The sequence below is a fragment of the Geotrypetes seraphini genome, chromosome 4, assembly GCF_902459505.1.
Source record: "Geotrypetes seraphini chromosome 4, aGeoSer1.1, whole genome shotgun sequence".
Classification (NCBI taxonomy): Eukaryota; Metazoa; Chordata; class Amphibia; order Gymnophiona; family Dermophiidae; genus Geotrypetes; species Geotrypetes seraphini.
In genome coordinates, this window is record NC_047087.1 from 229594122 (window position 1) to 229608659 (window position 14538).

The 14538-nt window shown below is 40.5% G+C and overlaps 1 protein-coding gene across 14 annotated transcripts in view; it reads right to left on the reverse strand.

Annotated features, from left to right (window-relative positions):
* Positions 1 to 14538, reverse strand: part of KAT6B (lysine acetyltransferase 6B) — a 490670-nt gene that overhangs the window by 72877 nt on the left and 403255 nt on the right. For all 14 annotated transcript variants that reach the window (XM_033941371.1, XM_033941375.1, XM_033941383.1 and 11 more), the window contains one exon: positions 8666 to 8759. In XM_033941371.1, the coding sequence (XP_033797262.1) occupies positions 8666 to 8759 (94 nt within the window). The remainder of the gene's footprint in view (positions 1 to 8665; positions 8760 to 14538) is intronic.

Sequence of the window (14538 nt, forward strand, 5' to 3'; positions counted from 1 at the left end):
ATGCCATATTAGGCAGTGCTATCTCCTTTACAGGACTCCAGCTTGTGTCTTTTGGCTCCATGGTCTCCGTGCCCCTGCGTTTTGGACCACTATTTTGGGACTCTAGAAAGGTTTTAGCCTTAACCAACAGACTCCTTGACTGTTTCTCAGCCCTAGAGAGCAAACTGGAGGTTTTGCTAACTGCTCCTGCCTCTCTCCTCGTGCTGTGTGGCATGTGGTGCAAGGGCGCTCCTTAGGCGCCCATCCAGTGCAAACCTGACATGAAATAGGGGCTTCCATCCCTGAGGACTCCATCCCTGCAATTTTTAGGAAAAACGAGGTGATTTGAAGCTTATGGAGAACTCAAAAAAAAAAAAATTTTTTTTAAAAAATGGCAGATGAACTTCAATGTGGAGAAATGTAAGGTCTTGCACATAGGGAAAGGGAACTCCATGTACAGCTACGCGATGGGAGGGAGGGCACTCGGGGAAGGCAAACAAGAAAAAGATCTGCGGGTATTGGTGGATAACACAATGAAGCCGGCGGCGCAATGTGCAGCGGCCTCAAAAAAAGCGAACAGAATGTTGGGCATTATCAAAAAAGGTATCACTACCAGAACGAAGGAAGTTATCCTGCCACTGTATCGATCAATGGTGCGCCCACATCTGGAATACTGCGTCCAATACTGGTCGCCATACCTCAGGAAGGACATGGCAATACTCGAGAGGGTCCAGAGGAGGGCAACGAGGATGATAAAGGGTATGGAGAACCTTTCATATGCCGAACGGTTAGACAGGCTGGGGCTCTTTACCCTGGAGAAGCAGAAACTGAGAGGGGACATGATAGAGACTTATAAAATAATGAAAGGCATAGAGAAGGTGGAGAGGGACAGATTCTTTAGACTAGCAGGGACAACTAAAACAAGAGGTCATTCAGAAAAACTGAGAGGAGACAGATTCATAACGAATGCAAGGAAGTTCTTCTTCACTCAGAGGGTGGTGGACACCTGGAACGCGCTTCCCGGAGAGGTGATAAGACAGAGTACAATTCTGGGGTTCAAAAAGGGACTGGATGACTTCCTGGAAGCGAAGGGGATTACAGGGTACAGATAGAGTTACCTTACAGGACATTGAGCAAATAGGGTATGGATATTTTAGGTTAGGTAGGGAACACTTCCAGGTCATGGACCTGGGGGGCCGCCGCGGGAGCGGACTGCCGGGCACGATGGACCCCTGGTCTGACCCAGCAGAGGCAATGCTTATGTTCTTATGTTCAGAAAATCCAAGATGGCCGCTGTGGCAATGTTGTCGCAACAAAAAAACAGTTCCAAAATGCTTTAACAGAAAGAAAAACCTGTGATTTTAGAGGTAGGGGAAGTTAAGGGAAGAGGTAGGAACCTACAAAGACAGGTTTTACAGAAACCCCCCAATACCACCACTGATTTTCCTCATAGGCTGTAACAGCCTTACTCACTGTGACCCGTGCTAGAAATGTGCTGCAGCTGGATCTGGAAGAAGAAATCACTGCATCAAACGGGCTGCTCCTCCAGTGCTGAATCTTTGGGCTGCTAGTCTGACTGGTCTCAAACCCCTGCAGACCCGCAGATACAAAATGGAGGAGGCGAAATGCAGCTTGCACCCTGTGAGACCCTGTTGAGCTTCCAATATATGCCTGATAACATGCGCCCAAGCCCCTGCGACACAGTAGGTGAGCAATGCTACGAAGGGAACAGACCCTAAGTTTCAAAAATGTTTCTACAGGCTGTCCAACATGTACCACATTAGCCTGCCAGCTGCATATCTCAGCTGCAATAATTCTGGAAAGCATCTCTGCAAGGAAAAGAGAACCCCTGGAGCTTGTCTATTTATTATTTTTTTTTTTGTACAGGCTTAAAGAAATAGCCTGGGGGTGGCTCCAACTTGAAGAAAACACCAATCTGGATATAGCAACAATTATACTCCTGGAGCAGTTCCTGAATGGGTTACCCCAGTCCATGTGACAGTGGGTGCGGTGGCACATTGGGCTGACCCCCTGAGGGTGTAGTTTAAGTGGTGCAGGCCGAGGCCAAACCCAACATCAGAAGTAAGGGCATGGGGAGTCCCCGGGAAAACCAAGAAAAGGCAGGACCTGGGAAGATGAAGGATCCAAACAAGCCTTTTTAGACCAGGGTCTTCAAAAAGAGGGACAGAGTGTGGGAGACCTTCCTCATCCAATGCAGCACAATGACCAAGGGAGGCCTATTCCAACACCACCAGCCTCACCCTTATGGGGCTGGGGACAGAACCCAAACCCTCCTATCTGTTTTGCATGCAGAGCTAGAGGCCAAATGGCAAGAGATTGTCCAGGGGTAGATGACGGTGCCATGGAGGTGAATATGGCTACTCTTGATAGAAGTGGAGCTAAATGGGAATTCTTACCAAGCACTGGTGGACTCTGGCAGTGCCAGAATGCTTGTACACATAGAAACTATGGACTGATTGCAAATAAATTATGAATGGGCTGCATTTCTATTGTGTGTGCATGGGGAATACAGCACACACAATAGTATCCTACAGCATAGGTGACCCTCAAGACTCTGGTTAGGGAGGCTCAGCTGGAAGCAGCAGTTTTGCCATAGTTGCCTTAACCAGTTGTTGTGAGTTGAGACTATCCATAGCTCGAAGCCATCTGGACTTGGTGAACTACAGCTTCTCTGGGAACCCCGAATGTTGCAGAGTTAAAGATTTGCCTGCAGTGGAGGGAAGAGGTGGTTACTCAACTGTAAGTGCAGGTAAGCCTATCTGATATTCTTTAATGCGGCACTATAGAAGCTGGCAGGAGATCTCAGGAAGGAAGTGGAAAGGGTACAGAAGCTTAACCGGATTACAGAGAAGCACCAAGAGATGGCTTTGCTGGAGACCTGTCGGTGACAACAGCAGTGCGAGTGGCTAGAATTGATAGAAGAGGAAATGGAGAAAAGGCTGATGGCTCTGGAGGAAGAACTGATGCAACAGCAACAACTGGTCCAGGTTTTAAAGAGCCAAGTTGACATGATGGTCCAGCCCCAGAGGGGAGTACAGGAGAGACTCACTGGGAATGAACAAAAGGCTTTGCCATAAAGACCCCAGAGAGGTCAGAAGGGCTACACATGGCTGAGGTAAGCCACTGATATACTGAAGTTGTGGACTTTTATACTAGGTCTAGCTGGTGCTAGACCATGGGCTAGATGGACTGTGCCAAACTTGTGTTTGAGGCACCTGTGAACAAAGAACAAATATGGTAACACAAGTTTACTTTATATCTGTTCCTTGAAAAGTATAACTTGCTTCCTGAACATGTGAAGTACAGAAAGACTGAAGTGAAAAATAAAACTTCTTTTGTTCATATGCAAAGTGTGTACTGGCCGTGTGTGTTCAGACCTCTTCTGAAAATCCTACCCAGCCTTGTTACATAGGCCAAGAATACCCTGGCTTAATATACCGGTGCCTAACATTATGATGCCTAATGGCACCTGTCAATTTAGGCACCACTAGGCGCAATTCTATAAACGATGTTAGGCATTATGTAAGAATCTGGCCCTTCCACACTAAATTCAAGCAAAGGATTGCACTATTTAGTGTAGGACCTCCAGCGGCAAATACTGGAAACACCTCCAGTAGTTGCCATGTTAAATTGGCAGCTATCATGGGGTAAAGACCATAACGTAATTCTGGAAATTGGTACATTTTACCCTAGATTATTAAAAAGACCCCCTCAAACTCTATGCATGTTTCTCTTACATTTACCACTTTTAGATGGTTTTCTAATATTGGGATAAGAGTCTCTGCAGAGATTAAGGGAGAACTTTATATTGCCTGTGAAAGAACACATATCTAACCATTAACATGAAAATATGAAGTCTATTAATATGAGTGGTTTCAGGTAAACTCAACAATATCCCTTTCTGGTCCACAGTAAAATACTTTAATACATACACTGAAGGTTTCTATCGTAAAAGTTCAAAATAAATTACTCTGAGCTTTCTTCACCTTTTTCAACATTAACAATGTAGGAAGTGGAAATTCATGCTGTGTGAGAGAGGAACAATGACTTCAAATAAAAGGCAGAGCCAAACCTTTCTAAAGATAATGAAATAAAGCTGGCAGCTGTCACTGTTATTAAGTAGCACTTAAAGTATAGAGAAAAAGCTATAGCCTAATGATATCTAACTTCTGTAATTAGCTTAAGCTCCCAAGTCATTATATGCATTCAAGAGTTTGCTGGAATTATTTCCTATCTAAATGTAGTCATATCTGAACTACAGAATTTAAAGTGTGCTCATAGAAACTGCAAAACATGAAGGCAGATAAAGACCATATGACCTCTCTGCCTAATCATGCCATCTACTATCCCCTCCTCTCCCTTGGAGATCTAACATACTTGTCCCAAGCTTTCTTGAACTCAGATACACTTTTTGTCTCCACCAACTCCACCAGGAGGCCACTCCAATAATTCACCATCTTTTCTGTGAAAAAGTATTTTCTGAGGTTATTTCTGAATCTATCCCCTTTCACCTTCATCCTATGCTGCTGCTGCTGCTGCTATTACTACTACTAAACATTTCTATAGCAATACTAGATATATGCAGTGCTGTACATCAAAACACAGAAAAGACAGTCCCTGCTTAAAAGAGCTTACAATCTAGTCAAGACAGACAAACTAGACAAGAAGGCCATCAATACACTGTCCCCTTATTCCATTGTTTCCTTTCACCTGAAAGAGAATTGCCTCGTGCAATTATGCCTTCTAGGTATTTAAACATCTCTCAAGAATCCAAATTGCAATAACAAAATATAAATACAATCAGCAAAAAAATTGTTATTAGCCTAGTGGTGGGACATGTCCGTGGGTCCAGATGGCTTTTCAAAACCCAGCACTTTGTCTGGGTTTTGAAAAGCTTCCGACGTCGGGACAGCATCCGCGAATGCACAGATGCAATGTGGTTATTGCCACACAACAACATCACCACATCGCATTCATGCAACATCATCGCATCGCATCCACGCATGCTGTCCTGACACACAAACAGGTTAAGGGGGTGGGGTTGGAGGTGAGACTGGGGACGGGGCACGGGTAAAACTGGGCGGGCCTGGGGGCATGGCCATGGGTTCAGATTTTCCTTTGGGAAAATCTGGTAACCCTAGGTTAACATCCCTTTGCTCAGAGCGATCTCCATTGACCATTAACCTCAGTCACCTTCCACTCAATCAGATACTGATGCAGTCTGTTACTTTGGGACTCATACCAAGGATACTCAGTTTATGTACTGAAACCTGTGTGGAAAACTGTGAAAAGCTTTGCTAAAATCTAAATACACCAAATCTAGTGTTTTCCCTCTATCCAATTTTTGATCACCCAGTCAAAGAAATTGATCAAATTTGTCTGACAAGACCTGCCTCCAGTGAGTCCATGTTGCCTCGAGCCCTGAAAATCCATTGGAATACAGAAACTTCACAATTTTCTGTTTTAAAAGTGTTTCCAGTAATTTACTTACTGCAGAAATCAGACTTACTGGCCTGTAGTTCCCTACAACTTCCTTACTTCTACTTTTGTGGAGAGTGATCACAACTGTCCTTCTACAGTCCTCTGGTACCACTCCCAACTCTAGAGAACCATTGAAAAGATCAGCCAGCAGAGACACCAGAACTATCCGGTCCCATTGCTTTGTCCGCCTTTAGTTTAGCTAGCTCCTCAAATACAATTCTCTAAATCATTCAGGGTCTACCACATCTCCACCCCTATTTATGTTGGTTTTCTATGGTCCTGATCCAAATGCTTCAGCTGTAAACACAGAACAGATATATTTGTTAAGCAATTCAGCCTTTTCTTTATCAGTTTCTACATATTCCTCTTCTTCACATTTGATAGGAACGTGGAAAGCACTAACAGCACTGAGGTTAACGCTGACCGAAGTAGTTTTCCAAGTTTCCAAGTTTATTATAAAATTTGATTAATTGCCTATTCCAAATTCTAGGCGATGCACATTAAATAAAATACAAAATTATGGGAAACATATCTCAAACATGGATTTAGACAGATAATCATATTAAATCAACAAATACAAACAATCCTAGACAAAGTCTAAGTTTATTACACATAATAAAACAACTTATACAGACAATATCAAAACAAAAGGGAGAATTATTTAAAAAATTACAATCGGTATTTAAAGGAAAAACATTTAAGGTAAAAAACAAGAGGAAGGAAGACAAATCTAGATTATAATGAATATAAGGATAAAAAGAGTCATTAGCATTTCGTTTATTCATTAAATGCATCTTTAAAAAGAAAACTCTTAAGTTTGCTCTTAAATTTTTCCAAATTCTTTTCCTCTCTTATATATAGTGGGAGGGCATTCCACGATTGAGGTGCCGTCACCGAAAAAATAGTATGACGCCTCGTATTAATAATTTTCAATGAGGGAATGACCAATAAATGTTGGTCATTTGACCTCAATGGTCTAGAGGTAGAATATGGAATTAAAACTCTAAAAACAAAGGCAGGGGCTTTAAATAATAAGGATTTAAAGGTAAGCAGACATAATTTATATAATATACGATGAGCGACAGGGAGCCAATGTGCTTTTTTCAGTAATGGAGATACATGATCATATTTTTTGGCTTTGTTAATAATTTTAATAGAGGCATTCTGTATAATTTGAAGACGTCTAATTTCTTTTTTCGGCAAACCTTTAAACAAGGCGTTACAATAGTCGATTTTAGAGATTACTAAAGAATGGATTAGAATATTCAAGGACTTTGCACATAAGAATTTGGCCACAGAACAAATTTGACGAAGTCTATAGAAAGTTGATTTAACCACGTGACTTATATGATCATGATAAGATAATTTATTATCAAAAATTATCCCGCGAATCCTAATATTTTGAGTCAGTTGCAAGGGGATGCCTTTAATAGAAATGGGAAAAGAAAGTGTACAACAGTCTTTCCATGGAAAAAGCATAATGTTGGTTTTGCTAATGTTCATGGCTAGTCTATTTATATCCAGCCATTGATGAATTTGATCCAGTTTTCCATTTATGGCTGATATTTCTTGTGAGCTATTAGGATCAATCCAGAATTGGAAAGATGGAGAAGATAATCCAATATTGACGACAGAAAGGAAGATGGAGCATCTTGGTGTTGGAGAGTACACCACGTATTGAAATGTGTCCACTTCTGTTGATAACATTGCTGAGCAGAAGGTTTTCTGAAAGCAGCAATAATGGCTTGTACAGCATCAGAGAGATTAGGATGGTCTGAAGTCAGACCAAGAGGTACCAAGCTGTGAGGTGTAGCAATTTCAGATTGGGATGTAAAAGAGATTCTTGACTCTGAGTGAGTAGAGATGGGAAGATCTGCAAGGGAATTGGATCCTTGGCACTCAGCTGAAGTAAAAAGGAGTACCTAGGTTGTCTAGGCCACCGAGGAGCTATTAGGATCATGGTGGCTGACTGTCTTGAGTTTACTAATGTCTTGAGAATGAGAATGATTGGAGGAAATGTGTATAGTAACTTACCTGTCCAATCCAGAAGAAAAGCATCTGCTTCCAGATGTTGAGGAGAATACTTTCTGGAACAATATTGAGGCAATTTGAGATTGTGGGGAGAGGCAAACAGATCTGAGGAGTCCCCCAAAGTGAAAAAAAATGTGGTGTAAAACTTTGGAGTTGAGAGTCCACGCTTTGAGAAATATGTTGTGAGCAATTGCCCAGTTCCAAATGTACTCAGCTTCTTGACAGAGGGAGAGAGCCCATTCCTCCTTGTAATACATCACTACTTGATTATCTGTGCGAACCAGGAAGACTTGATTGGATAGGCTGCTCTGAAAGGTTTGAAGAAGCATAGCGAATCACTCTGAGTTCTAAAAAGTTGATGTGGAATGTTTTTTCTTGAACAGATCAAAAGCCCTGTATTTGAAGACCATCCAGGTGAGCTCCTCAACCATACATAGACGCATCTGTGACGAGTACCTTTTGATGTGGAGGGATGTGAAACAGTAAACCTTTCAAAAGATTGGTCGGATCCATCCACCATTGAAGAGATGAAGTGACTAATCTTTTGAGAGAAGGGATCGAGAGCTTGAGACCATTAAGAGGCTAGGGTCCACTAAGCTGGACTGAAGTGGAGTCTTGCCAAAGGGGTAATGTGGACTTTGGATGCCATGTGCCCCAAAAGCTGCATCATCTATCTGGCTGAAATGGTTTGTAGAAGACACTGAAACGGGGCCGCGTCGGCCAACATTCATTCATCTTTACATTTACACTTTACATTCATCAACCAAATGAATGTAAAGTGTCCAGTGCTAACCTGAATGCAAGAAGTTTATTTGTTTTGACAGTTTTGAAAGCATACAGCAGCATATTAAGAGATTTATACAGTTACAACAATTTACACCCTTGAGTTGGACTTGCTTTTAACATTTATGAAGCAATGATTGGAAGATAAACTCTTTCCCCAAGAGGGGGTTACCTCTCCCTCTTCAGAGTTTTATTTCTCTGAGCTAAATTTTTGTACAGCGGGTCCTTCTCCTGGGTTGTGTTAATTTATAGAGTCAGTCTGTCTTTTTCACAAAGAAAATAAGGGGCAGAGAAAAAGTAACATGCTATGCCTCTTATGTCAACTAGCATACCCTTTGGCTCATGAATATACAAAAGATGTATCACTTACTGAAATCAATGAGAAAACGTCCAAATCCTTGCCTTTGGTACTGGGGCATGATCATTATGCAGGAGACATTGTACTTCTGCTGGCAAAGCTTTTCCTGAGGGAAGGAGTAATAGATTAAGTATGTCAAAGCATTGCTGAAGTGAACAATTTACTGCACCTGCCACTGTCCCTGCAAAATATTCTAAGGTAATAAGGCATATTAAATCAATACCCAAGTAAACACATACAAATTACAGGAGAAAACAGTATCAGTCACTTGTAGGTGCCTACCAATTTACTCTCAAATATTAAACATAAAAGAATTAAGAGCTACAGAGGAACATATTTATAGCATCATCATACATAGGTATATACACAGGGGCATAGCAGGGGAGGGAGGTGCCCGAGGCAGTGGTGTCTGGCATTGCTGCACTATGCACCCCCTACTCTTCCCCACTAGTGCCCCCACTCCCACCCCATGTACCTCTTGAAATGTTTGCCAACGCAAGAAGCATCTTCAAACTACTCACACCAGCCTTGGCTCCCTTCTAACGTCACTTCCTGGTTCCGCGACCAGGAAGTGAAATCAGAAGGGAGCTGAAACTGGCACAAGCAAGAGGTGAAAGATGCCGCTTATGCCAGCGAACATTTCAAGAGTTAATGGGAAGGTAGAGAGAAGAGGCGCCAGTGCCCATGCCAAGATGGTGCCTGGGCATTCCGCCTCCCCCCTTACTATGCCACTGGGTATATACATAAATACATATGTATGTGCATTAGAGAATGACAGAGACAAAGTTTTTCCCCGTCCCCACAGGCTCTGCCCCATCCTACCCTGCTTCCAGCAAGCTCTCTCCCTATCCCGTCCCTGCAGACTCTGTTCTCATTTAAACATGCCTCAAACATATGATTTTATATTTAAATCTTTTTATTAAAGTATAAAAAGGGACAATATTTTGTACAAATGTTTATAAATCACAAATAAAGCCTTCCATTTTGATCTGGCTTTGATGCAACCTTCCCAAAGATTCAGCTGCCTATATTTTTATATCATCTGTGAAAGGTAATAGGATTGTCTTTCAGACATGGGTGAAGAAGAGAACCTAAACTGTGTAGTAGATGAAAAGAAAAGTAAGGACCAGATTCTATAAGAGGCATCTAAAGTGCGCTTATCTTTCTCAAACCACCTTAACAGATTCAATTATGAGCTTTAACAAGCTCATAATTGAAAAATATTTTTCTAATTGTCCAAAAGGTGCCTACCTAATTCTATAAAAGGCACCTATTAAATGGCGCCTAATGCCTAAGTGGGCATGTTTGGGGCAGACACAAGACATAGGTGTCGCTAGGCGTGATTCTCTTAAGACCTTAGGTGCCTGCAATGTAGACCAGTAAAACCCTGGCCTACGAGTACATTACTGATGCCTACATTTTTTGGTAAGTGCCATTAGGCGAGATTCTGTACATGACACCTAAGCGTGATTGACATGCAGCCAGTGCCTTTTTTCTAGGCACCTGCCGATTTAGGTACCATTTACAGAATCTGGCCCTAAAGTGTCTATTAAATGTTGGAAATATTCCTTGATGCCAGCAATGATGGACAAATCTTGCACTGTAATTGACAAATTTTACCTGTAAACTGTATACTGTATTACATATATTGGTATTAGATTCCTAGTATGTATCGAGTTAAGATAAAAACTTGTACTGTAACTATGACAAGTTGTAACCTGTTAACTGTATATTATATATGTTAACCTGTAACCTATTCTGAGCTGTTTGGGGAAAACAGGATAGAAAATGAATTAAATAAGTAAATAAATAAATAGAACAAACAATTGGCAAATCTATTGAAGTAACAGTAAGATGCTTGAGCAAGTGGACACGTGATAGAAGGAAATTGCAAATGGTAGGAGTCTGATAGGCAAATAAGACTCTTGTTGCCATATCAAGGCACAAATGAAACAATTAAAAATATGTAATTCATTTAAATACAAAAGCAGCTTCAATTTTTTTAAATCTCTGAATTCAGTTGGCATCTAAGATGTGTTAAATTTTTACATATTGATACTAGTCTCAAGTTTATAGAGAATGACACAGAGATAAAGCTTGTCTCTGTCCCTGCCCCGCTGTTAACTGTGGGTTCTCCCTGTCCCCGCCCCACAGTTAACCACAGGTACCTGACCTTGAACCATTCTCTATTATTGTGTCGGATACTGGTTCACTAACCATTTTGGATATAAACCTTTTTGGATACAAACTGTTTTATGATTTTATCTGTTTGTTCATTAAAGACTTGGCATCTTGTACACCATTCCTGAAGTTTTTTTCTTTTGCTCGTCTATTAAGCAATTAACAACTGCCAACAGTTCATTCAAACTTTCTGTGAAATATATAAAACAGAAAAAAAACAAAATAAAGCAAGTGCATAGTCCTAAAAAGGAGAGATGAGTAAAATTTGGGAATTCACAAGAATACTAAGAATAGTTTCGCTAGATGATTTCTTTGTGTGCGACAGGGGAGAAGTTTAGCCAGCTTCTGTCGGCTGGGATGCCTTCCTCAGCAGTGTGGCATGTCTGGTCCTGGCTGATGGTTTCTCCTAAGGAGTGTGTGAAGGACTCCCTCACTGATTCGATTTTCGAATGAAAGTAGTGTGCCAACTTTGCTGCATCCGGTTGATTTGTGACTGTGCCACCGTAGATGGACCTCAATGATGTTGTGATCGAAAATCTGGAAGAGACTTTTAGTGGAGTTTTCTGATTGGCTTCTAAGGTTCTGGTAGTATGCCTTTTTGGCCTCAGATGTGGCCTGTTGGTATTGTTTTATTTTTCTTTTCCATTGGATGTGGCGGTCCTGCGTCTGGAAGGTGGGGGGCCCTAGCAGAAACATTCGAGCATAGTCTTTATGCATTTTGTAGGTGTGTGCATGATGAGAAGGAACCTTCTGAGGAAAAAGTTCAACATCCAACATAAGATCACCAGAAGATCATCGCAGAACACCCCTGAGCACTGTCTGCTGTTCCCAGTAACCAGCAACTTGATCCTAGTCATAAATCAAGCTCTGTAATCACTTTGCAGGTAACACAATTATTGTTGTGTTAGGAAGTGTGTATTTGTTCCAATACTTGATCAGCGTTCATTGTAGCAATTAAAGTTATAATTCAATTTTATTCTGCTTCAGAATAAGCAGTTGTACATAACCTAAAATTCAATTATTTCCAGTTTTTCCTTGTCTATGTTTCATACTTGTAAATACGTCTTTTTGTTTCATGTAAATAAACCTTACGTTGTTATTATTGTTAGTAACACATGTTTTGGAGTTTATCATTACATAAGAACAGCTATACTGAGTCAGACTAATGGTTTATCTAGTCTAGTATCCTTTTTCCAGAGGTCACCTATACCTGACAGAAATCTAATAGTAGCAAAATTCCTTGCTATCATTTCAGGGCAAGCAGTTGCTCCCCCATGACTGTCTCAATAGCAGACTATGGACTTTTCCTCTAGGAACTTGTCCAAATCTTTTTTAAATCCAGCTTCACTAATTGCTGTTACCATATCTTCCAGAATCAAGTTCCAGAGGGGAGGGAATTAGAAATTGGATCAGTCAGACAGAAGTTGTGTTATTATTATTATATCCAGAATGGTATCAGGTCAGTAACTACCCGAACAGTTCCTACCTGGACAATTACCACCTAGGTTAATTCCCCCCTGGACAGATCCCTCTCCCAGTATTCCTGGTATAGCCCCCAAGTATGTGCAACCCCTGAGTGTTAGGGTGAGATCCTGAGTATGTGCAGCTCCTGAGTGTTAGGTGGAAGATCAAGTATTAGGAGGTAAGGGTGTTGTTTTTTGAATGGGTGTGGGGTTGGTTTTTGTTTTAATTATTGGGTATATGTCTGGTCATGGAGGGGAATTGTCCATCTCGAGTGGGTGGGAACTGTTCAGTGGGAATTGTGCATGTGGTTACTGACCTAGAACCATCCAGAATACTAAACAAAGTTTTTCCTTTATCCATCTCCCTCATATCATGCCTAGTAGGGTTGTCCAGAAAACCCTAAAGTTGGAGAAACTTTATTAATTGAAGTTTTTTTCCATGAATTTATATGTGCTTGATCACATAATATTTTTGTACAATTTTTTAGGCCCATCCTTTTTGATCGCTCAAAGCCAATGAATATAAGAACCATCAAAATAATTTTTTTTCCTTAAAATTGACTGATAATTTTGCACTAAACAGTTGGTAATGCTATTATGCTATGGACATAGGTTAAACATGTAAATATAAGTAAATCTGACATTAAGAGATGTGAAAGAATTTCTGGTTACAATGTCATACAGAAGTCAAACAGAAATACATAGAACAACTAAATGTTTGACTGTCATATAGCTAATTGTGCTTGTCTAGACAAGTTTAACATTAGCAGCTATCTGCTGCTTGAGAAATGCTAGGCATGTTCTGAGCTTGAGTGGGCAAGAATGACTTGCTGCATCTAGTGTCAGCACCTATAAAAACCAAATATTGAATAAGTGCACGTTTACTTTTATTCAAAGCAGTATTTGAGTTCTGCTGTAGTACTATGGTATATTTTTAAGTTTCTATATACAGTAGCACATTTCTTTATTAACTGAAAATGTCAATCAGAAGTGGAAAAACCTACAAAGCTAAAGATGATGTTCCTGGTTTTCCAAATTCATCATCTTAGTAATCCCTCAAGGCCAGTTACCAGAGAAGTGAGTGAATTTTGGCTCATTGGACACTCATCTTTGATTACAGGGTTAAGTTGCCTACCTGCAGATAAGTCATGAAGTAATTTTTTGCATCTTCACCATGATCAGGAAAATATCAAAAAGAGCATTTTAAATGAAGAAATCACCTACAGTGTTGCTTACATTGTCACTGTATTTTGGCAAATGACCCCCATCAAGGCAAAGACCAGGTAGAACTGCATGCTGGATGTTATGGTTCTTTGGCGTGAATGGAGTAGTCTTTCAAAAAAAATAAAGGATGTGGGTGAGCTTATGCTTAACTTATAAGTATGAGAAAATGAATGCTGACTTGCTGGGGCATAATAAGATATTCAGATTGGCTTGGGGTCCATTGACATTTTTTTGTAGATTTGTTATAGTTGCCTATTATCTTTATTTTCCGTTGTTTTGCACCCACACATCCGGGAGGGGGGTATATCTTTTGTTTTGGTATTATTCCCGATGGTAATGTTAGATGGGGGAGGGAATTTTAATTTTTGTATAGATTCTGATTGTTTATAAGTGCTTATTTGATTATTATTTGTATGTAAATTGTATTGCACTTTTTGTTGGCATTAAAAACTAAATAAAGTTTAAAAAAATAAAATAAATAAAGGACGTGAAAGTGATCCAGGAGGTAAAAGTGGAAACTTTATTATGAACCTGGGCACACTTTTTGATATCGGTGCTCCAGGTGCCACTGAAACTATGTGTTCTTGACTGTGAAAACAAGAAAGCTGACATGGACTTCTACCTTGTCCAAACTAGTAAAAGATAGGCAACCATGTCTGGACATGACAAGATATTTGCAACAAAAGCAGTGATGCAAACATTTAGACATTAAGATGAAAAGCAAAAGACTGAAAAAAGCAAGATTGCTTAACGTTAAAGTATGTGAGTGGTGAGATGGATACTGAAGCAAGAAGTACTGAAGAAAAGTAACATGGAGGTTGACTACTTCATACTTAGAAAAAAGACCAAGGTAGCCGACTTCATTACAATTCAGCTTCCACAGAAAATAATGCAGTGTGATGAAATAACTGCTGCAGCTGCCAAACTATCAATAAGACCACTTTCATTGTCTCAGCAGTCATTAAGTCTGGTAATGGTGACCTTAGCGACTGACATCTCGCAACAAGCTACGTGCCA